The sequence below is a fragment of the Desmodus rotundus genome, chromosome 2 (assembly GCF_022682495.2).
Source record: "Desmodus rotundus isolate HL8 chromosome 2, HLdesRot8A.1, whole genome shotgun sequence".
In the NCBI taxonomy this organism is placed as follows: Eukaryota; Metazoa; Chordata; class Mammalia; order Chiroptera; family Phyllostomidae; genus Desmodus; species Desmodus rotundus.
Window position 1 is genome coordinate 161,445,654 of NC_071388.1, and position 25,099 is coordinate 161,470,752.

Below are 25,099 nucleotides of genomic sequence, written 5' to 3' on the forward strand. Positions count from 1 at the left end.
TGGAGATCTCTCTCAACAACAACAACGGAGGAGGAGGAAAGAGAGAGATCTCTCTCTCAACAACAACAACGGAGGAGGAGGAAAAGAGAGAGATCATTTCAGTTGTGTTTTTACCTTTCTTGAAATAATAAAGCATAATATGCCAAAAATATTGTGTATATTCTTTCATCTTCAATATTAAAATGGCTGCACAAGAATTCACCAATTTTGATTAAGTTTTTTTAAATGCATACTGATATGATAGCTGTCACACTACATCTAACAAAATTGTTTCAAATAAAGTTAAAGACAACTAAGCATTATTGGAGCCATTGTATGGAAAAAAACGTAAGGGACTTACTGGCCAACCTAATAAAAAGCATAACTCAGACTAACATTATTAGGAGTATTTTCAGATATTAACCTGCCATGTGAGATTATTTCAAGTTACTGAAGTCCAGTGAACATTTTACAATCACCGATTTAACAGAAGCAAGACACCGTATCAGAATAAAAGCTGGGTACTATATTTTCAGTTTTCTTTAGTGACTTCTACTTACTGGGCTGGGATGAAGTCTATGTGATTTGGATTTTTAAAAGAATCTGTTACTGATTTTCTTAAACATAAGTTACATAAGCTTGCTTCCTAAATTTGTAGTTTGATTAGAATATTCCTATTTAATTTCTTTTAATATTCATTTTAAGCCTCGATTAAGGTAAATGTTGACTAATAGCATGAAGTATATTTGTGAAGTTCAAACATACTTCTGAAAACCTATTTTCATTACTTGACAATCCCAATACAAGGCCTGAAAGTGAGAGATTTAACATGTGTGTACACCACTGCCCCGAGAAGAAGTCTAAGCACAGGCATAACTCGCAGATGTGTTAACAGTTCAGCTCACTGCCAGACATGAACTTGTCTTCGGAAGGACACTGCTCTACAGCATAGTTTACATCAAAACAATGATGTTAAAAAATAAAAATAACTTGCATCTGGGCATTTTCTAAAATAAACTTTTCATAATACGTCCATAGTATTTCCTTTCATGAAATTTCTGTTAGTTCAAAGGATGCTAATGAAATTAAGAGAAAGCATTAATAACCCTAACTTGAATGCTCTCCTTCACATAAGAGATGGTTAGATTCATGTATATACTGTGTCCCATATGGAACTGGACATCTTAAGAGCAATCTGAGGTATCTGGACCAGGCCCACAAATAATCAGAACATTAAAAAATAAGATACAGAAAGTCAGACTGCAAACAACTTCCTGTGAGGAGGTGGAAGACAAGATTAAAGGATAATTCAGTGATATTTTAATATATTGAGGATCTTAGACTGATAAAGTCAAATGATATTTAAGGCTATCTGGCCAGTTTAGGCTAGTGTTTTACTACCCTTTCCACCAAAACATCCCCAAGAGCAATCAACAGTGAGCAGGGTGTGCAGAGACCCAGGGGTGGCTCCCCAAGCTCCCCATAATGTACCCATGTAAAAATGTTTAATACAAAAATGTATTCAGTCAATTACTACTGAGTTAGGCTGATGCTCTAGGAAGCTGTATGATATTTATGTTTAGGTTTATGGGTCCCTGCTGAGCAGCAGGAAATGCAAAATCTAGGTTCTAAAAAGCAGGCTCAGGTGACTGAGGGAGGCCTCAGGCCCTTTCAGGAGTAGGCCTGATGCCGCCGCCACACTGCACGGTGAGATGTAATCTGTGAGGTAACTGCCTCAATCATCCTGTTCTCGTCCGACTTCACCACAATCTTACTGAATTCTTCCTCCTATTTGGTTAAAACACACAAAAAACCAAACCAAAAAAGAACAAAACCACGAGACCAGCTCTTACACTGAACCCAAATCAGTAGCACTTATGCAGAATTTTAGATCCTACAAAGCTCTCTGACACTTTGTAGCCACCAGTTCTGTTTTTCAGAAAGAAGATTCAGCAGTGTTAATATTAAGGCATGTGCTTCACAGGTGGATAAATCGGTAAGTGAAGAAGCCACAACAGGAACGCAGGCCTCCTGCCTTCACACCCTCTCCTCTACCCACTCCTGTGCTTTCTTGTGACAGTGGCTTACGATCACTCAACATGTGACAAGACTGGCTTTTGCCTTATGTAAGAACCAGGGCCTCTAGACCCAGATCCACCACGAGGGCAAACACGTTTACAGCTGAGAACAACCGCCCCCACCTCAGTTCTAACTAAGCCTGACAGATGGTTCACAACATCCAGAGAGGTAAGTCAGCCTTCGTAATTAATTTCTGGCATTTTAAAAAGCCTTTTTCATTACTCTGATGAGGGTGAGTAAAGTGATATGCTGCTCACACTTAGATACATGCAGAGCCTTTGCCAACTGTCCACCAGGGCTTCAAGGAGAGTTCCAGAGCTGCGTGTCTTGTTTTTGTTTTTTGCTCTAGCTTTTCCTGTTCGTTAAATAAAAACAAATCAACAAAACTACCCTCCAAACCAATGAGTTGAGAGAAGTCTCTTGAGCAACTAATTAAGCTGTCTGTAGAAATAGGTAATTAAGCTTTACATAAAAATTCACCAGACATACATAATTTACAAGGTGAAAGCCATTCCAATCTCATGAGTAAACAATTAACTAATTCTTATATTTATAACAGAGATTCCAGAATGGCAAATGCAGCAGCAATTACATAATTAGGATACATTTTATCTTTAAAGTAATATAGTATAACAAAATGAGGATTTTGGGTTCTGGACATGTGGCCTATGAAAGCATAAATACTCACAAATTCAATAGAAGAAAATACAGAAATGTCAGAGTACATACAGATGCTCCTTGACTTACAATAGGGTTATGTTCTGATAAACGCACCCTAAATTGAAGATATTGTCAGTTGAGATGCATTTAGCATACATACCCTACCGAACATCATAGCTTACTTAGCCTAGCCTACCCTAATTGTGCTTGGAACACTTACCCTAGCCTACAGTTAGGCAAGATAATATAACAAAAAGCCTACTTTATAAGAAAGTGTTGACTATCTCATGTAATTTACTGAACACTATACGGAAAGTGAAAACGCAAATGGCTGAATGAGTATCATTCTCACACCACCATAAGGCCAAAAAACTGATAAGCTGAATCATAACAAGTTGGGGACCATTTATATATACAATACAAGGCTCTCCTAAGTAGTTTTCATTCAATAACTATTCTATTTAGTATCTACCATGTTCTAGACATTAGTGAAATTGTGGCAAATAGCAGAGAATAGGGCCCTATGCTTATTTTCACAAGGACCAGATATTAAACAAATACATATTCAATGAGCTAATTATATTTGGGGTAAGCATTAGATAGGTAATGGATTTTTTCCCATCCTGTTTTAACCCCAATAGTCACATTTTCTTACAAAGGTTGAATTCATTCATGAAATCTGTGTCCATGCCCTCCTTCCAAGCTGCTTCCTCCTCTCATGGCCCTTCTGGGGCTATAGCAGGTGATTGCGCACATCTCTCTGCCCCAGGTCTCTCTCCTTCAAATATCTAAGTGCCTTCAAAAGCCTTCAAATTGCCCAAACCCCAGGGTAGTGTGCTGACCAACTCCTACAGTTTTTTCATCAGAAACAATGCAGAGAGAGAACTGCTGTTTACAAACCCTCCTCAATCTGCTTAATCACCCCTTCCACAAAGAGTTAAAACAGTTAAACAATTCTTAACTGAAGTTCAGTGTTATCGCTAGTTAAGTGGTTAAAGCTTGGCACTTGAGTAAAGACCATCTGTGAAAGAGTATCAGCTCCACTTACTAGTTATGGGGTCACAGAAGAAGTCTCAGTGCCTTCACCTGCAAATTGGAATAACGATAGTACCTACCGCAAAGGTGGCTGGGAGGATGGGAGGAGACAACGTACAGAGGATGTATGAAATGCATATAAAGTACACATTTTCAATAGCTACCATGCAGAGAGCTCCCAAGGCCCTCACAGATAGGTAATGGTGGCGATGCTGATACTGCTGTCATCATTAGCATATTGGTCTTACCACCTAACATAAAGTGGGTGCTAACTCTTGAAAGAATGAGCCCACCAATCCATAGTACATTGGTGAGCCTCACTGAATTCTTCACACTCATAGATGAATGCCTTTCTGAATGATTCCAGCCTCCTGCCCTAAAAATAATATTAGGAGAGATTTAATGCAAAGAAAATGGCCATTCTTTAAAGTACCTTATAGCTTGGTTAAAAAAAAAAAAAAAAGCTGATCACAGGTGCAAGGAGGAAGGGCATTTAAAGTATTGTTTCCTCATTGGATAGCCAAAATGCACACAACAATGAACTGAAAACATGTTAGAGAGAAAATCTGTGACAACACAGGTATCATAGCAACATGGTTAACCAAGGGATGAAACTGAATTGAAAACGTTTGTTCTGTTAAGAGAACAGGCGCCACCTGAAAGACAAAGGGAAGGGTGCCGGGCTTCATAACTGCAGTTTTCAATGCTAAACGTTGTGAATCAATGTGGTTCAAATTAATATGCAGGACCAAAACAACTCTTATTGGAGGAATAGCACAAAGTGCTATGAAAATTTATGAATGAAAACTATCTGCAATGATGAGTTGCAAGAAAATCTTAGGAGAAAGGGAATTTGGGCACTATCTACCATTAGTAAACCTAGTTTCAAGTTTATTTCTTCCTAAGAACTCCAACCCATAACTTGTTACAAAACTGCAAGATGAGACTATTTTCAAATGCATGTCTTAATAAGGAAGACATTAAAATAAGAAGTTTGATGTTAAAAAATAACTTGCCTAAAATATCTCCTCCTGCTGATCAGCTGTAGATTTTTTTAAGTGGATGCTTTCATTATGTTTTTCTGTTGGAAATATCAAACCAGGACATCAGTTGAATAATGTTTCTTTGTTGTTTCCCTTTTTAAAAGAACCTGGTCTTTGAGACAGAACGCATGGAGTTTAATGCATTATTTTATACCAATGGTACTGATTTTAATAAATGATAGCCTAGTAAATTAGCTATCGTGGGTCGTTTATTTTAACAGTTTTTCCCCCCTAACTGTCTCCTCTGTTTTTTTTTTTCCTGCTGTAGACTGCGTTAAATTTATAGTTTTAAACCTCCGCATTTGAAAAACTGTCCAAAAGACAGAAAGTCTTGTACCAAAAGATGTAAAGGTATCTGGGACCCTTTAGGGTTGGTTTTCTTGAGGAGAAATATTGAGTTGCTACATGGGCTAGCTGTTTTTTCCATGGAATATCATTTTTCACTTGGAAGAATGACTAATATAAATTTTGGTTATTCAGACTTGACATCTTTTCAAAAATGAACAAAGTGAACCTGCCATCTCATGGAGAACAACTGATAGTCAATGAAAAAGTTCAAACTTTCATGAGAAAACAAGAATTCAGGACATTTTTGTATCCGCCACCTTGAACTTGAAAGCTTCCCACTACTTAAAGGACTTTTTGATGAGATCAAATGGTGATATTAACAATTGTAATTTTTTGATATCCTATAAAGAAATATGTCAATGTTTGGAAGGCCTACATAACTCAGTGAGCCCATAGTTTTTCCCAATTACCAAGGCATCATGTTCAGAATCATGCATAGCTGAAAGATTCTTTCAGAGTTCAAAACAGACCAGTGGATTTTAGTATAACCAAATGAGAAATGCTTCTAGACGGGGTTTCAAATTCCACATTGCAAGTAACCTTTAGGAAACTACCACTTATCCAGTTTTGGTGTGTTATCAAAGAGAAGTATCTACAATTATCTGAAAAGGCTATTAAAATACTCCTCTCTTTTCCAAATGTATATTTGTATGAGGTCAAACTTTCTTCACATACTTTAACCGGATTAACATATCACCACAGATCAAATGCAGAGGTACTTATGAAAATTCAGTTGTTTTCATAGTAGTAAGATATAGAGAGATTTACAGAAAAGTAAAAAGTGCCACTCTTCTATTACTAAATGTTTCATAAAATATTATCTCAATAATAATGCTATTATATTAATATGTAATGGGTTTAGTATATTTAAATGAATTAATATATTAAGATTTTAAAAAAATCTTTTAATTTTCAATATAGTATTTATCAATAGATATAACCCACATAAATTAAAGCTCTTTGAGGTCTCCAACAATTTTTAAAGTGTTAGGGGCTCCTTAGGCTAAAACGTTTGAGACTCAATAATCTAATCAATTAGTTGCAACTTTTACTGTCCAACAGTATCTCTGCCCCTGCCCCTCCCCCGCCGCCAACGCATATAGAAAGACTAATACGTGTTGGGGCCTCATGCTGATTCTACTGAATCGACATGTCTGCCGTTGTCTCTACTGTATATAAAGCGTCACTGGTGAAATCACCGATTTGATTTGGCTGTTTAATCAAAAGTCATGACTGCATATTTTAGAATTTCCACACAATTTATTTATATGAAGTAGTTTTTTCATTTTCTTCATTTCTTTATTTCTCAAAAACACTATCTTTAGTAATATCTTCTTCTTTTATTGCTATAAATACAAATCTTTATTCATGTAATTGGTTTCCATGCTTCAGAGAGATCTCATGGAAAATGATAAACTGTTAAAGTGTATTAAAAAGCTGTAAGGGTATTGTTGTTGTTGCTTGTTTGCTTCATTTCTCTGTTTTGCTTCTAAATTATAATAAACTCGCTATAGTAAGTTTTACATATAGCCTCCAGAGTATTGATTTGAAAAATACTTTAATTGCCTTCAAAAAATACCTTATTTAGGAGGTGACTGTCAATTCAGAGGTCTTCTGTCAGTTTCAAAGAGCTAAGTAAGCTTCAACTTTGACAATGAAATGCTAATAAGCACTTAGACTAAACTGATGAAAACCTGAAGACGTCAACCTGAATTTAAGTCAACTGTTGAAAGTGCAATAAAGGACACATGGACAAAATCAAGGGGGAGGGTGGAGGTGGGGGAGGGAGGTGGGTTCAGCTGGGGTGGGGTGGAGGGATGGGGAGAAAAGGCATACAACTGTAATTGAATAACAATAAAAATTAAACAAAAAAGAAAGCGCAAAAAAATGTGCTGACTTAGTATAATAAATGTGACATGCTTTATTACATTATAAATCTTAGCTACTAATATATTATGCTAATACATAAATGAATTATGTTAATTATTTAATGTGGTTCAATGATAAAAACTTTGAAGATATTGGTCCAGATCTCATTCTACCAGGTATACCGCTACTTAAATTCACATGTTGAATCATTAAGAGCTTTGCCCATCCATATAGTTTACACTATCATGAAATTATACATCCTTCCTAATTTTGTCGTCACTGTGACAGGAACAGCACTATGAGAACCCGCACATTTCTGTGCTACTTAAGGGTAAGGGAGGGAGGGTGGCACTTGACACCAGCAGTCATTTGAGAACTAAGCGACAGCGTCAGGAAAAAGATTCTGTTTTGTTTAACATTTAAAAGATTCAATAGTCTTAAGTTTTCTAATTCTGTAAGCTGGAATCGTCTCTTCTGTTGCACTTTGGAGTGTACTCTAACACCGAAGGCTAGAGTGGCGGTCCTAGAGTGGCGGGCCGCACCTGAACCACGCTTCAGCTTCCTCTGGTCGCGTTCCAGGCCACTGTAGCCTCTCCCTTTGGAGCAGGCCACTCACTCAGACGGTGGCCCGCTGAGCCTGTGCACTAACACAGTCTGACGGTTTTACAATGCCACCAAGGGGCACTTGGGGCTAGGGTCTGGCTTTCCTCTGATTTCATTTTTAAAAATAAAGGATGCATTATTACAACACACCCCAAGAATCTCTTCGTAACTCTCCATATACCTGTCACCCCCGAAGACACCCATGTTATTATAATACCCATACTCAAAAGTGTGCTATAATGATAAAATCAGATATCTGGTAAAGTACCTACTACATTTTCTGACATTCGGAGGCTTAATAAGTTAGTTATTTCTGTTATTATCCTTAGTTTTACAATCCCTAGTGATGTGATGTTGGGAAGCTAAGAAGAGACCTTCAATTTCCTGAGGCCAAAGAAAACCATGTGACTGGCTCAGAGACACAATTCTAGTCAGCAGCAGAGCTAGGCCTGCACTTAATCTGCATGCTTTCAGCCTGTTCCACTTAGAATAGTAAGCTCTCAGAAGTACAGAACCTTACATCTGAAAACTTCCTGAGGGTTACCAAAGAGCGCTTATGCGTAGTGAATGGTGGCACCTAGAAGGCACCTGAATGCCGTCTATGAAAGCTGAGTCCTTCATTTTACAACTGAAGTTCAGACAGGTTGATGACATGCTTCAAGTGACATCTTTAAGTCCTAACACCAGGATCCAGAACTGTTCCACGAAGATGCCTAATAAAAATAACTGGTTGTTTTGGGTGTGTGAGAGAATGGTTGGATAAACAGGAGGCAATGTGGTAATAAAATCTCCTATTGAAGTGCTTGTATTTCAGTAATAATGGTGGATCTTTGTAGAATACACATCTCAAGGGGAAAAAAAAAGGAACTAAGGGAGAAAAGGAACAGCACAGAGAGCAGGTGGACCAGGCGCTGTGGGCCCCTCCAAAGCTGTGACAGAGCATAGTGTGCAGGACCGCAGCAATTCTTCTTGAGTCTAACACAAGATCAAATGGTACAGCTCCACTGCTGTTCAAGTATTCGGTCATAGAGAAAACAATTCAGCTCAAAGTTTAGAAGATTTTTATATGAAACTGTAAGTTAAATATTAAAAGCACTTGTTTTATAATCTAATATCACTATTAATTTAAACACATATATGTGTATGAAATAAAACAAAATCAACCCCTTTGCAGTAACTATGAACAATGCTTCCAAATAAAAGCATCTGTCACATACAGGAAATATTGTCACTAATATTATAACTATATATGGTACCAGGCGGGTAGTGGAAATATCAGGGGGACCACTTTGTAAAGTATCTGATTGTCTAACCGCTATGCTGTATACCTGAAATACAAAATAATGTTGAATGCTAACTGTAATTGAAAAATAAAATTCAAAAAAAGAAGCATCTGTCACAGTCATTAATTAGGCAAAGGCATTGGGAGAGGACTTTTTCTACAAGGGACAAAGGGAATTCACTATTCCCACTGAAATAAGTAGTAATTAGAATGTTATGTCCAAATGATACCGAATAGTTCTGTTTTAAATAATAGTTTCCACTAAGTGCCGCTGTGCATGCTGCAGATGGAAATTATGGAAATTCCTTCCCTTCAAAAGTGCTTCCTTAATTTAGAACTGAATCACTCTAAAGGGCACACAAGCTTGGCTATGATTACATATGAAGCTAACGCAAAACTTTGTATACTCTTTCAACAGATTCAGGAATGTTTCTCTCATGTAAGAGTTTTGTAGATTTTAAAGCTACAGAATTGTCCAAGAAAAACAATTGTATATGCTTTTAATTTATCCCTGAAGTTAATGAACTTATAAACTTAAATTTTTGGTTATTCTTATTCCTAAAGAAATACTGATTTTTACAGCATTAACTATTCTGGAAACAAATCTTTTACTTGAAGAGAAATAACAATTTTGCAAGAATAAATAAAATTCTGAATTCAGAAAGTCTACTAAAATGAATCAAGTAATCCTAATCTGAACTAAGCAAAAGATCCTTTTTTCAAAAAAGGCTACTTAAGGAAGATTTATAATAATGACATAAACGGCACACAGGAAAAACAGTACTGACTACCAATCATTTAAGAACAAGATACTGTGGCAGAAAAAGCTTCTCTATCTATCCATATACTTATTTTTTCATCATTTAAAACAATGATGATTTTGAGTTTTTTTTTTTTAATGTATTGAGTGTACAGGACAGAAAATTAGCTTCATTAACAAGATCCATGGTTGTCTTGTTCAGTACTGGACACAGCACCCAAATCAGGTACTTGATAAATATTTACGGGACAAATAAATAATTTGGCTAAATAACTATTGTTTGTAAACACAATGGAATATTAGAGCAGAAATACATTTATTCACATGGACAGATTTTTTATAAGCTAATAGTAAAGCAAATTACAAAGTAGCCTATATAGAAGTATTCTCTCTCTCTCTCTCTCTCTCTCACAGACACACACACACTCGGAAAGAAAATGACAAAATATTATTGGTTATGTTATCCATCAATAGTGGGATTTATGTGATTTTTATAGTCTTACTGTTTTTCATTGCTTTTTGTTTTTGTAAGCAATGAACATGAATTACTCATATAATAAAAACATGAAAGTTTAAAATAATCTCTATGCATAGGAAGACTAGAAGGAAATCCATCAAAAAGTTAACATAAAGTTGTTTTTAGATGGTGGGACTAGGGCTAATCCCCTCTTCTTTCTTTTACTTCATATTTTCAAATGATATAAAGAATATGTATTTCTTTAAGACTAGGAAAAAACTCTCTTAAATTCACTAATTAGACATACCGACATGATTCATTTTTTAATCGTAAGAACAGTTTTAGGCTATAACATACTGGACGTGTTCGCAAATATTACCTACAGACATTGGCGTAAGTGGGGGGATCTAGTCAGTGTAGCCAAAGCACTTCCACAACTCTCTACCACTTTCGCAGTCTGGTACTCTCCTCTCTCCACCGCCATTGCCAGTCCCCCAGCCTTGAGACACACCAGGTCTCCAGAATTTGGCCAATCACTGCAGAGCTCCGAAAGTGGGGCATACGAAGAGGAGTGTGCGCCTAAGGCCGGCCTGCTTGGAGAGCAGTTTCAGGTCACGGGAGGGCCTACTCGAGTCAAGGTGCACTGAAGTCAATTATTAAAATTAATACGACAATGATTTAATATATTTTTAAGAAATTAGGAGGAAGTCAAGGTTCTGCCTACGTTAACATTGCCCTCAATCACTCACACTCTGGTAAGTTTCGTAAGGGAGAAAGGGCAAAAGTTATAACCATTTCTCCAGGAATTTTATACAACCCATGGTCCACCCATTGCAGCTTGTTACGCAGGGAATGTCATTCCTCCTCTGGAACTGGGGAACGGAGAACTCCATCGACAGGACTCAGGTGGGCTGCATCTGCACACTTTCACAAGAGAAAACTAAATGCTTTATGAGCTCAATAAAGCTAAAAAAATAAAAATCTTCAGCAGTGTTCCACAGGGAATTCTGGAATCACACCACTGCCACAAAGAATGCCTTTTCCCATTTGAATAGACTGTGAGGGGGCAGCAGAAATGGGATAGCTGGTACCATGAGGCACAGTTCAGAGTAGGGATGCTCTAGTCCCCATCTACTGGGACCATGACTAACACCTGCTGTGGGACCTATTCAGGGCCAGGGAGGAATGGCAAGGAGGGAGCCAGTGACTAAAGGAGAGCTGGCCACTTCCTAGCTTGCCGAGTGCTGGCTCCAGTCCAAGATCCCAGCAGAGCAGAGAAGCCCCTCCTCCCAGTACTTAAGAGTCCTCTCTCATTGTGCATCCACATTCACTGAAGACATTATTGCAGATTAAATAGTGAACAGGTCATCATGATAGGATAGAAATCTTCAACAAGTCAGAACGCTTGCAATCACTACTACACATGAACAACTGCTTTGTTACTCGTATTTTCCTAAAAGAATGTGACCTGAGGAATTTTGCATCTACAATGACCTAAGGAAAGTGGGTATTTCAAGATAAGATGTTTTCATAATATATAAAAAGAGAAAGGATGAAAGTAAGGTGTGTTGTAAATGTGAGAAACTAAAATGTCAAATAGGGTGTCACCTGTCAGGTCAACACTTAAAAAAAGGGTCTTGTCCTGGTAGAAACTTAATCAGGTTGGCCTTGGATGAGTTGTGGTGGTAGGATTTTCTACAAAAGGGTCATTAAGGAACGTTCTGGAGTAATGAGATGTTCTATTTTTTTATTGTAATGGTAGTTACACAGGTGTATACATTTGTCAAAGCTCATCGATCTGTGTATATAACTGTGCATTTTACTATATGTAAATTATACCTTTATAGTTATTAAAAATTCTTGGAAAATGAGCCTAAAAACAGATATGGGCTAATTTGTAGTTTCCCTATTACACTGATAACTTTCTCAAGGGATAAAGGACTACAGTGTTTTCTTTACTGTGAACTTGGGCAGCAGCCCAAATTCTAAAGTTATGAAGCAAACTATACCAAGAACAGGGGTGCCTTCCTACTGAATGAGCAAAAGGAAGAGAGGTGTAAATCTCTTACAACGGTGCTAAACCATCTGCAGCTTATATGAAAGCTTCTGCCTTTGGAATAAAGGTGACCTATTACCAAACATTGCTAGGAAGTAATAAGAAGCTGCAATAACTCAGACGTTTTCAAGAAAAGTGTTCTGTGAGATGTAAAACTGAATAATAATGTAAATTAGGTCATCAGCAAACCTGTGGCATTTAGTGAATTTTCCCGGAATGGTGAGAAAACAGAAAACAACAGGGTCAATTCACTCAAGTGACTGGAAAACCGCAGTGAAGGTGACGTAGCAGCACACTAAAAGGACACATTCGGACAAGGGCCCAACTGACAGCTGTTGATGTCTGTAATTTCTTATTGAAAGAATCTAATTATTGCTCAAGTACGAGTCCTTGACCAGCTGTAGTATCTTGAAAAGACGCAAGAATTGTTAAGGACTAACTTATGAGGACATATAAGAACAACTAGGTTTCACAACCTGAGGAAGAAAATGCTCAGGGCATGGCTGTGACTTACCAGTCTCTGAGAGGTCTAAAGATCAGGGGGGAGGAAAACTGACTCCGAACAGAAAGGGGGACTATGAGGGAGCAAAAGATGAAAAGTACAGATCTAAATCATTAAGCGCGAGATCTAATGAGACGATTTACCGAAGCTGATTCCTTCAATTGCCCACCAATGCAGTCTATGAGCAACGAGGAAAGGCCAGATGGTTGGTTGACAGTCTCGAACTACGTTGGGCCCTGGACGCTGTCACGCTCCCAAAGCCAGAGCCGATGTCTATTTCACAGTGTTAAATGGATCGGAATCTTGCCGCCAATAATTATTTCCTCACCAAAAAGCTAAAATTCCGAAATAGAAATTGTGAAGAAATTTCTAATAGCTTCCTTTTCCAACCTTATAACCATTCATTTGAGAGTTATTTTATTTGTTTAATTGGCCCACAAAGAGAAATCTTCCAAAAACTGCAGCTAGCCTAGAATGTTACTATTTGGTCTCCCACTGGCCCGGTTCTTTGGAGCTGAGACACTAATATTTGTCTTCCATCTTCCTATTTCCATCTGGTTTTCCCTAACGTCTTTCACTTACTCATCCTTTCTGTGGGTGATAAAATTCACCCAAATCACTTCCTGGGCTCCATCAGAGTTTTCCTGAATCATTCAAGCACAAGAGTCTGGTGGGGTCCTGACTGTCCCAGCACACAACTGACAGCCCGGGGTTTGGGGAGATTTCACTCCAACACCTCGGTTTCTTTGCACGCGTGTCTAAAGTGGTCCACCTAGCCACCCCCGCCACAGGCTATTTCATGTCCCACAGGCAGACTGTCTGTGCCTCAGAGGCTTTATCTAGAGGGTGAGGAATGGCCCCCTCTGCCTCACAGGAACACGCTAAGCAGCCCGAGTTCTTCAAGGGAAAAGTATAGAGTTATCACATCAAAGTGAATTGCTGTATTTTCTTCCTCAGTCCCAGGGTTGATTTATATTAGGGCCTTGGATTTGGCTGAATTCATAAAATATACTCACTTATTTGTTCATTCATTTAGCCAACAACTGTCTGACTCAGAAGTGATACAGCACTGAGGGAGTAAAGCCTGGACAATGGGGTAGAGTGCCAGAATGTCACGCTAATTTCTGAACTGTGATTCTGAAAAATTAGTGTTCTTACCTACACAAGTGTTTCCTGTGACCTGCTGGGCTCTTACTGCAGCAAACTCAAATCACAGGAAGTCCGACTCAGTATTTATTGAACTCCTATAATACTACACAGATGATACAGGTAGCTTGCCTTTTGCTCTCCGAGATGTCTAAGTACTAATGAAATAAAGTAGAAATAATGAAAACTTTAAAACGTAAGATCTTTGAGGCACAGCTTATAACTTGATTATCTTTTATCCCTTCCAGAGCCTAGCCTGTTTCCTCAAAAACAGGACACAGTAAGTACTGAATTAAGTACAGTTAATTTTGACAGGAGATGACTTAGTTCATAGAGACTAAAGAAAAAATCTGGACAATATTTCTGCTGTGCTCTTAAGTTGTTTAAGTTCCAATGTAAGTTTTGAGTAACAAGAAGAATGTGTTTACACAGATAACTCAAGAAAGACTGTGCAGAAAATAAAGTGTGGTGATACAAGGCAAAGGAAGGAGGGGGTTAACCCAGCTGCAGTTACGAGAACAGGCAGATGCAGAAGTTCGGGGAAATCTGAGAGACCCTAAAGGGCTCACCATACAGTGCAGGTTCCCTGAAAGTTCCCTGACAGGTGGAGAAAGCAGCTTTACTTGTCTTATTTTCAGGGAGGTAGAGTTAAAATATTGGCCAATACTAAAATGCAAATACCACAGCAAAATAACATATTTGAGCCTTAAAAGTCATCAGCACATGATCTGGCAAAGACACATGCTTCCTTACTGGACACAATTAGAGGTTTCATAGTATTATTTTAAAAGAAGCTACTTCATTAATGAAGCAATTATTAGCCTTTTGAAGTTATCTTGTGAACTCACACGGCAGTTCAAGCATTGAAAAGATGGATCTCGAAGAAAAACCTGAACACGCTGTCTCTAGCAAAGGCTGGGGGAACGGTCCTCAGTACAGCAGTGCCCTTAAATGTCGGTCGCTCTGACCCTGGAGTGCAGTGCAGTGTCCCGCAGCAGTACATTTCCAAGGAGACCACATCACAGAGCCTCAGGAATGCTCTTAACCACCAGGGCCACTGGCATCCAGAGTCCTCGTCTTAAAGATGGGGGCAAGTCTGGGCCCCTATGAGTTTAAAGGCTTACTCAAGAGCACACCCTCCAATAATACTTATAACTGACCAAGGAGGATTTTTTTTAACCCCACTTGATTTCTTAAGAAGGGTATTTATTGAGGAGGACAAACCCACTCTTAGATGTTCTGTATGGAAGGTATAGTCTTCCTCATAAATTATTAAATTGGCTTTTTAAAGCAAATAAGTGACCCTGGGCATATTTGGCAGTTCTCTAAGAGCCTGTTCCCTCTGACCAACTAATCCTAACCTTGAACAAGCCACAGTGGAAACTTGAGCGTGTAAATTTGACTAGGGGAGAGAGGAGCATGTTGATAAGGCTGGTCTAGGAAAGAGAAGAACAGAAGAGCAGAGTTTGGGAAGGAACAACGAAGGAGAAAAAACATAAGCCCCAAAGGCTGAGACAGAAAGCACAAAATCAAGAAATCAAACACAGTTTTCTGCAGATGGCTTTCTGCCACCCACTCCCCTGTTATTGTTTTTTTATAATGACTAAGTTTAGGTATGTACTTCTTGTTCACTTCTGCATGAGATTATACAGAGGCAGGTAATGTGCTATCTTTTGAAGCAAAGTAAAAACATTCAGAAGATCTGCTCTGTGGGAGGCTGAGACACCCGCAGACCACACTGCCGGGCTCCTTCCGCCACTGCAGGGGACCGGCTCGTGTCACTGGTGGAGGCACCGACAGAGATTCAGTGGCCATGGCAGTTTTGGGCAGGGCCCCAATTACATTTCAACCTCAAATCTCACCAAGCTTTTCAACACATATGCAACCCGGAGATCCCTAAAGATATCTTTAAAAAATGGAATTTAAATGTAAAAGAAATTCCTTAAGAATAAATGAATATGACAAGTATTGCATTCATTTCAAACTGCCAGCGAAAGAAAAAATATATACACGCATACACACAGGTTATTTAGCTTGGTGAAGTTCCATTAAACCAACAAACTGGTTTGCCACACCCCTGCTAGCTGTCACAGGTCATCCTTATGGGAAGACAGGCCTGGAGCTGAGACAACTAAATCTTGAAGTGAAGAGGTTCTGGCTAGATTCAGAGATCTGACTCAGACAGTAATTTCTGAAATGCAAATTATATATATTTTTTGACAGTTTATATTATTAACAGTTATACAAGACATCTGTAAAGCATGGTTTTAGGGGATTTAAATTTACATTATTTTTAAGTGTAAAATTATCAAAAAATTATTACATTCGGCCATTGGTCCAGTATCTGCTGAAGCACACATATTATATTTATTACTTGGAAGAAGAAACTATTTAAATACAGTTCCAGGATAAATTTTTAAAAATTAACTAATATCATCAATCATCCATAAAAATTCTTGCAATAAAAAAAACAGTAACTAATATAAGTTGGGCTCTTGCCAAACTCAGCTGCTACAGTTAAACTATCTTAGAAGAGAAAGAAGTCAGGCTTTTTAACATGCTACAACTTTATGATTAAATGTCTTTCAACATTTAAAAAAATTTTTTTTAATGTTTCTAACTGGTACCTCAAGCTGAGGAAGCAACCTGACTTGTTAATGAGAAAAATGACATAGCTATCACTTGGAAAAAAATTTTCCCCTCACAATAGACCACCAGATTTCCTAGGGACAACTACAAATTTTCAGGATACACTTCCTGTGGCAAGAAAAAAAAACAAAAACAGAAAAAAAAAAACAAAAAAAAGCCCCAAAACCCTTTATGGCCCTAAAACCATCTTGCCAACTGTCCACAAAAGGTCAGATGCTCAGCTTATACCTAAGGACTAAAAAAAAAAAAAAAAAATTCCTCATCCTTAATTTTAGAACAAGATCTTTCCTTGTTTTGAACCAGAGGTCATCTGGTTCAAAATTTCCCCAAATGCCTTTCATGAAACATTATTTCTCTAAAATGTTATGAATAGTGGTGGGGTGATTCAGATAAGTTTGGGAGCACTCATGGAGGGTCATAACATACATTAGATTATTAACAAAGCATCCTACAGAAAATAAATAGTTTTTCTTTTAAAGACAATTTTATTGAACCTATTTGAGCACAGAACCCTCTTCAGTGAGTATTTATTAAAATCCTATAAAATCACTTATTTTGTAGAAAACCCTCTGTCTTACACAAGAAGAAACTAAAGCGCACACAGGCTAGGAGAGCATCTCAAGGTCACAGTTAGCCGGTGGATAAGCTGAAAACAGACCTCTCCTTTCAAGACTGCACTTCAGTGCTCCTTCTGATTGTGCCCCTCCAACACCACTTCCAGTCCTGGGGGATCACACACTAAAAGAACCACCCCTTGGAGATCATCTAGTCCAAAGTCCGCCTGTTAAAGGTGGGAAAATGCAGTCTCACAAAAGGGAAGCAATGTTTCCAAAGTGACACAGAGAATCGATCCCTAGACCTACAACCCAGCTCTTGATTCCAACAGCAGTGACCTTTCCGTCACAGCACACCAACTCCTGCAGAGCCAACACTTTTGCCTCTGAAAAGGCGTCACAGACAAGAGGGGCTTTGGCTATTCAGGGCCCATGAAATATTTGTTAAACTATACTTGTGTCAGTAGGTATTTTAAATCAGTTAAACATGATTGTCTTTACTTACAAATGTCATCCACTGTGACAGGGAATCAATGTTTCAAGCTGTTGAACAGGCCATCATCCCTGTCCTGTTGGATGACACCTGTAAATAAAATAAATCTATTTTTGAGTAAGTAGTAGATTTTAAGCCAACTAGATTTAAGATGCATGCAGTTTAAAGCAAAGAGTAATTTTTTAAATGATTTTTAATTACGCACTGCTGGAGAGAGAGATTTCCCAGTGCCAACTGTTTCACTCTGTGTAGCTATCACTGGCCATCGGCACAAGAGAGTCCAGGTAGTTTGGCGTGTAATGTCGCCAGAATACTAGGGAACCATGAACACTAGAGTTAAAAGGGTCCTTGAGGCATTGTCTGCCTCAGACTCTTGGCTCTTGTGAATATTATTTTCACTTTGTAGGAGGAATCAACAAGGTCTCAGGAAGTTAAACGACTAGCCCAATGTTATATACCTAAGTGTCTTTGGCTTAAGTATCTTGATAATGAAAAGTGTGCAGAGAACACATTCGCAAAGGTTATCATTAGGCTGACCAACTTTGAAAGACTCACATGTACACATTTTTAAGTATTTCACAAATGCTGACTTAGAATATTCAAGCACATTTGCATAAAATGTATTATCAGTATTAGATATTTAAATAAACGCATTATTAAAAAATGTCATGGATGGAAAACACCGAAGTGAAAAAATGGGAACTAGAGAGTGAAAAGAATATTAAACACAGCATGCACTTAGGATTCTTAATTCTGGTTACTTCCAAAAAAAGATCTGTGGTTACTAACAAATATGAGTATATGAAAAACCATTTTCAACAAATTTTCTATAGTCTATAATTTAAGATGTTGGTTTCTCTGTAGCCACAAAATGCGACTCTTGTAAGACCTGCCAGAAACTAAAATTTGGACTGAAAAATGAACATTTCAAATTTCCATTCTGTACCTAAATACGCTAAGGTAACTGGAAGTACTTTAGGATGCTGTCTGGAGGTGGTATGGCTGTTACAACATCATCACCAAACTCACACTGAGTGCTTACTATGTGCCTAGCATTGTTTCATTATTTTATACATACTATCTCATTCCATTGATCCTTACAGCGTGATTATTATTACAATTTTACACATAAGCATAGCAAAGCACAGAAAAATGAAGTAACTTGCTGAGGTTCACTCAACTGATAAAATGGAAAAATTTGCACACAAATCTATTTGGAGACAGAATCCAAGCTCAAACCACTACAAGTATTGCTTTTCTTTAATATAGCAACTGAAGATTCTCAAAATACAATAAATTAACATGATCCCAATAAAATTCCCCCAACTAAACCCCATTCATTATAAAACATCAAGAAATTCACTCTTTTTCTTGGAGTGAAGGGGAGACTAGGGACAGTTTTCAAAGTAAAATAAGGAATTAAAATTTCTAATGTTGTTAACCTTAAATATATTATATTTAAAAAATGAGTGGGGGGAAATGGAGACAACTGTACTTGAACAATAAAAAAATGACAAATGAAAACAAATTCTTTTATAATTAAATAAATCTTCCTAATTTGAGTCCAAGAAATAAATCCTCCTATTACTCAACCATGACTGATTCTCAAAATAGTGTTAAGACTTATTTATAAACTGAATTTAATCGTTTATATTTTAAAAAAAACAGATATATCAGTTTTATAAATAACAGAACTATTTCTATGGGGAATTATCTTTAAGGGAAACAAAAAATAATTTTGATAGATAATGCAACTCTTCGATCTCTTATGTATCCTAGTGATCTTTTGTTGACCATAAGCTATGCTTCTGAACAAAACCCCTGAACTTTTTTACTAGGGCACTCTTCCAACATATTTTTAAAACTGTGGAACTGATAAAATAGAAAATAATCAGGAGTATAAAAATACACCTGACATATTTTAACTACATAAGAATTAGATACACGCAAAACTGAAGACCACTGAAACTAGACATTGCGGAAACACATAGCCCTTTCAAAGCGCTGCTGAGAAGGCCATCTCTTCTGGCAATCATGACTTTCTGGAAGGACCCCCGACAGAAGAAGACAAAGTGTGGATTCATGGTAGCTTACCCTTTTTCCTGACACCCCATCCTGGCCTGTAGAATCTTTATCATCATGTGTCTCTTTCAGGACTGGCATATGTTTTTGGTATGCTGGCTCTCTGTTTAAGGTTGTGTATCCTATGTGCTCATATATTGGGTTTATCGTCATCTTGGCAATGTATTCTGCTGCCTTGGTTTCAATATAGAGAGTAATCAATCCATCAGTCACCAGATCGTGGATGGACTCAAAGCGCTTCTCCCCAACAAAGTGCTTTCCATCGTAGTAGAGCCTGAAGTTTCTGGTTTGACTTCCAAATCTGCCTCAATGAAATGGGAAAGATGTTTTTAAGAAAAATAACCAAGTGAATTCTTTCTGAAAAAAAAAAAGGTATTGGTTTGTGTCTTTGTCTGTTAAATAAACTGTGGCTAATTTCTATGAATCATCTAAAATATAGAGAATTAACCTCCTGAACACCAAGAGCGAACCTGCAACAACTAGGGATAACTAGCCAAAAGCACACTACCCTAAAAGGGAAAGTGTGTTCTTATTTATCTTTTCAAGCCACTTCATTATGCCTGTAAGAAAAATAGGGGAAAATAAACTTCATATCCTATTAGAACACATTCTATATTCAATTGGTCAACTCTATAATATATGAAATTTCTCTATTAACATGTTTTCTTCAAGTTGATCAATAAAAATATTCAACGCACTTTAGACACCAGCATTAATGTCTTTAACGGGGAAGTTCCATGTAGAGTTCACCTGAGCGTGACGCTAGTGTTCAGTTACACAGACAGTAGGGCGGGATCGCAACAGGGACAAACTTTTGCTATGGCTAGCCAAAGGTCAGTGATTCGCTCTTCCCTTTTACGGTCACTTTTCTGTGTCTGCTTGTTGAATCTGAGCAGGAAATGTTTGCAGTATACATGACATACATGTCATAAACTATTGGATTCTAAAAATTTTATTCTCACTTTTGAGTTATGCTTGATAACTGGAGAAGAATGGTTTAGTTTTATGATAATTTCAGTATTTTGCTTCCTGTAGCAAACCCCAGAAACGGGTCTGAGCCGGCATGACTAACACCAATGCTCCTGCAAGACAAAGGCAAGAACACGCACTGAATTCAGTAAAAGCGGACACCAGCAAGCACCAACGACTAGCATCGTGGTCTCCCAAAGGCAGCCCTGAGTGTACATAATTAAAAACTAAACGAGTCACAAAAATACATTTAATTTCATTGTTAATAATACTAGCATTGTGGTCTCCCAAAGGTAATCCTGAGTACACCTAATTAAAAACTAAACAAATGCTAAAAAATACATTTACTTTCATTGTTGAAAATACACAGAACAAGGTGAACTAAGATACTAAAGTAATACTCTCTTTCATACTAAATTAAAGTATTTAAATATAACTACAAACTTATGCAAAATATAATTCTGCTACAGGTTTCATTCTAGAAGGACAGGAGTTAGAAACTTATGATTTTACTTTTAATGTATCCTTTAAAAAGTTAACAAAGTAACAATAGCCAGAGGGGAGTGGGAAGGGGACAGTGGGGAGAGGGGTTTACAGGAGCTACTATAAAGGACACACGGACAAAATCAAGGGGGAGGGTGGAGGCGGGGGAGGGAGGTGGGTTCGGCTGGGGTGGGGTGGAGGGATGGGGAGAAAAATGCAGACAACTGTAATTGAATAACAATAAAAATTTTTTTAAAAAGTTAACAAAGTTATTTTTTAAAATTTCCTGAGGTATCTGTTTCTGTAGTTCAAATGCTTTAGTAATTATTTAATCTAAAACCTAAAATTCTGCCCTAGCTGGTGTGGCTCAGTGGATTGAGTGCGAGCCTGCAAACCAAAGGGTCACTGGTTCGTTTCCCAGTCATGGCACACGCCTGGGTTGCAGGCCAGGTCCCCAGTAGGGGGCGTATGAGAGGCAACCACACATTGATGTTTCTCTCTCTCCCTTCCTTACCCTCTCTAAAAATAAATAAATAAAATCTTTAAAAAATTACTCTTTAAAACCTAACATTCTATCCATGTTGGCCCTTTCTCTAAAATAAAATTTATTTAATTTTTAGTTCTGTAGAAGCAATTAAATTTGATTCACATTCAAGTGAATGATTCATATAACTTCACTTTCCCTTTGTCCATTTTTCTCTAATGTTAAAGATGTATTTCTCCCAAGTAAATTTCATTTTAAGTCTAAAAAATTAGAAGGTACAATTTCTACATCAAATTTAAAAGTTTCTTTTAGTTTAATATACTGCTTTGTTATTTCCTCTTTGCCAATCATTAACTGTTATTGAGAAATCAACATGGAAAGCCACTCCACAGTTTTTATAAATTCTTACAACAACAAATACTCATAACATTGTTTAACATTAAGTCCCTTCATATTTCAGTTGTATTCGGAGGCCTTTCCCCATTAGAGGGATTAGACATTTTACTCCCGCAGGGACTTAGGATTTTATAACGGGCATTCCATAATGGGTATAGCACGTGAAGACTCTCTGATCAACGGTGGCAGGCACTTGTTACTGAACTGTCTTCGGAAATCTGAGAGGTATAGGAGCAGGGGGCAGAGGGGAAGGTGGCTCTGACCTGGCCTCACCTGGGTTGGAATGACTGGACTGAAAGACTAGAGGTCTGGGTTAGACTTCCTGGTACCCCACAATGGGGCTACTTCTAACCCACCCAAGGAGAGGAGTTCCTGTCTACCTCTGGATTACTGGGTGAAAAAGACTAGGCAGTCTGCCCTTGTCTCTTCCTCACAGGGACTTCAGAGACCCTGTGCATGATCCCCAGTTCTGCCTCAGCCCGCACGGCAGCTCTAGACCCTCAGACCAAACTTCCAGTCTTAAGGGAGCGGATCAGATAACTAAAATAACTTACAATATAGGTTGATTAAAACTTAACCTCAAAGGACAAAAACATGAATTTCCATTTGGGACTTACTATTTTCTTAAACAAAAATTGTATTACTTTCACTAAAGGAACTACATGCTTTCTTTGCCTGCTCTGCACTGCCCTCTCTTATACTTTGGAAGTTACAGAAAGGATAGCATCACAGTACAGACCAACAGACACTTCTCTCCTTCTTTGATCTGAAAGGCATGACAGAGCATCTTAGAGCAGAGGTGGTGAATGGATGTGTCTATTCTATAAAAAAGATGCGCATAAGGGAGATGCCAAATATAAAGGCAAAGAAAGAATCCTTCCTTATAAAACTTTACAACTCACAGATGGTCATTTATTTGACAAACATTTAACAAGACACTCAGGGATGATGTTAAATATTAGGTAGTTCATACATAATAAAGTTCCTGTTTCCTTAATAAGCTCAAGAAATAGATAAACATAAAAACAAGTCAATATAAAGGCAAGATGCAATGCTGAATTTTAAAAAGTTCACCTGTAGAGTGATTTCTAAAAAGTGATTTTAAAATGTATATGTTTGTTCTTACATCAAAAAGTTTTATTTCTATACAATGACTCACAAAACCAAGTGAATCTAATCTCTCTCTCTCACTGTGAAAACCAAGAAACTCACTGCTTAGTAACATCTCAGCGCACACACGCTTACCCTGACATGAGGACTCAGAGCTGCTGCTTCTGTCTAAATACAAAGCACCCCCGCAGTCTGGAACGGGGTGTGGCTGGGGGCAGGCAGCTCCTGGGTTTGACTGAAAACTGTAGGCTTTGGCATCGGGCAAATTAATTTGAAATCCTTGACCTGCCACCTCTTAGCTGGGTGATTTTGGGGAAACCATTCTTCAGATTCTGCATCCTGAAAACAGGAATAACATCACCCTGCACCGTATGGTTGTAAGGATTACATACGAATATGTAAGTCAAAGCTCAGTACACAGTAGGTTCAATGAATGGTAGTTACCTTTCTCTTTCTGAGCTTAGGCCACTGCAAAGAGTTATAGATTGAGTTATCAAAAAATAAAGTAAAACAGAAAAGATACTCAATAAATATGCATAGGAAGGAGTTCAGTAAATAACCGGTTGTGTAGCGACATCTCTGTGTGAATTCATTTAACAGTCCAAAAAAAAAAGGCAAGGAAGAGCTCTTTGCGGATTTTTCTTTTGGTGTCCCCCAGTAAGTGCATCCTGCTTGGTTAAGCAGAGTGGGCGACAACAGAGTGCAAAGGCGGGCAGGGAGAAGCAAGGAGAGCCTTCGGCTGTGCCTTGGGAGTTAGGTCTCTGGATGAAAAGGAGAAAGGTCAGTATGTATACTCATATTGAGAGCAGGGCACGTTCAATGGATCTGGCGATGACTGCTGAACTCTACAGACCGCAGACTACTGATCTGTAAAAGCTACACCATTTTCTCTCCACTTTCATAGGAAAATTTTCTTTTTCTATAAAAAGAAAATGCATATAAGTTCCTTGGCTTTCCCATTTCCTATACTATTCTTAACCTCCCCCTATTTTGTACCTACCAATTATGCTCTTTCCCTGTACCTTTTCCCCCATTCTCTTCCCTCGCCCTCCCTACTGATAACCCTCCAAATGATCTCCCATAATCCTCTTTCTGTTCTGCTTATTTGCTTAGTTTGGTTTTTAGATTCAGTTGTTGATAGTTATGTATTTATTGCCATTTTAATGTTCATAGTTTTGATCTTCTTTTTCTTAAACAAGTCCCTTTAACATTTCATATAATAATGACTTGGTGATGATGAACTCCTTAAGCTTTACCTTGTCTGGGAAGCATTTTATCTGCCCTTCCATCTAAATGACAGCTTTGCTGGATGGGGTAATCTAGGGTGTAGGTGTTTGCTTTTCATCACTTTGAAATACTTATTGCTAATCCCTTCTAGCCTGCAAAGTTCCTTTTGAAAAATCAGTTGACAATCTTATGGGAACTCTCTTGTAGGTAACTCTCTGCTTTTCTCTTGCTGCTTTTAAGATTCCCCCTTTAACCTTGGGATTTTAATTATGATGTGTCTTGGTGTGGTCCTCTTTGTGTCCATCTTGTTTGGTACTCTGTGTTTCCTGACTTGTATGTCTATTTTCCTCATCAAATCAGGGAAGTTTTCTTTCATTATTTTTTCAAATAAGTTTTCAATTTCTTGCTCTTCCTCTTCTTGTGGCACCCCTATGAACAATGTTGGTACGTTTGAAGTTGTCCCAGAATCTCCTTAGCCTGTCCTTGTTTTTTTTTTTTAATTCTGTTTTATTCTTGCTGTTCTGCTTGAATGTTTTTTTTTTCTTCCTTACGTTCCAAATCATTAATCTGATTCTTGACTTCATCCACTTCGCTGTTGGTTCTCTGTAAATTTTTCTTCATTTCCCTTAGTGTAACCTTCATTTCTGCCTGGGTCTTTTTATGCTGCTGAAGTGCCCAGTGAGTTCTTTGAGCATCCTAATAACCAGTGTTTTGAACTCTGCATCTGATAGATCGTTTACCTCTACTTTGTTTAGTTCTTTTTCTGGAGTTTTGTTCTGTTCTTTCATTTGAGCCGTATTTCGTTGTCTCCTCATTTTGGCAGCCCCCCTGTA

General features: G+C 37.9%; 1 protein-coding gene across 4 annotated transcripts in view; it reads right to left on the reverse strand.

The window, feature by feature from the left end:
* CHN1 (chimerin 1) overlaps positions 1-25,099 on the reverse strand; it is a 156,340-nt gene that overhangs the window by 50,598 nt on the left and 80,643 nt on the right. For 2 of the 4 annotated variants that reach the window (XM_053918791.1, XM_053918792.1), the window contains one exon: positions 19,610-19,898. The exons of 1 other annotated variant lie outside the window; for it this stretch is intronic. In XM_053918791.1, the coding sequence (XP_053774766.1) occupies positions 19,610-19,898 (289 nt within the window). Of the gene's footprint in view, positions 1-17,527; positions 17,552-19,609; positions 19,899-25,099 lie in introns of those variants that run through there. One more of the 4 variants, XM_053918794.1, reaches the window with a different exon arrangement.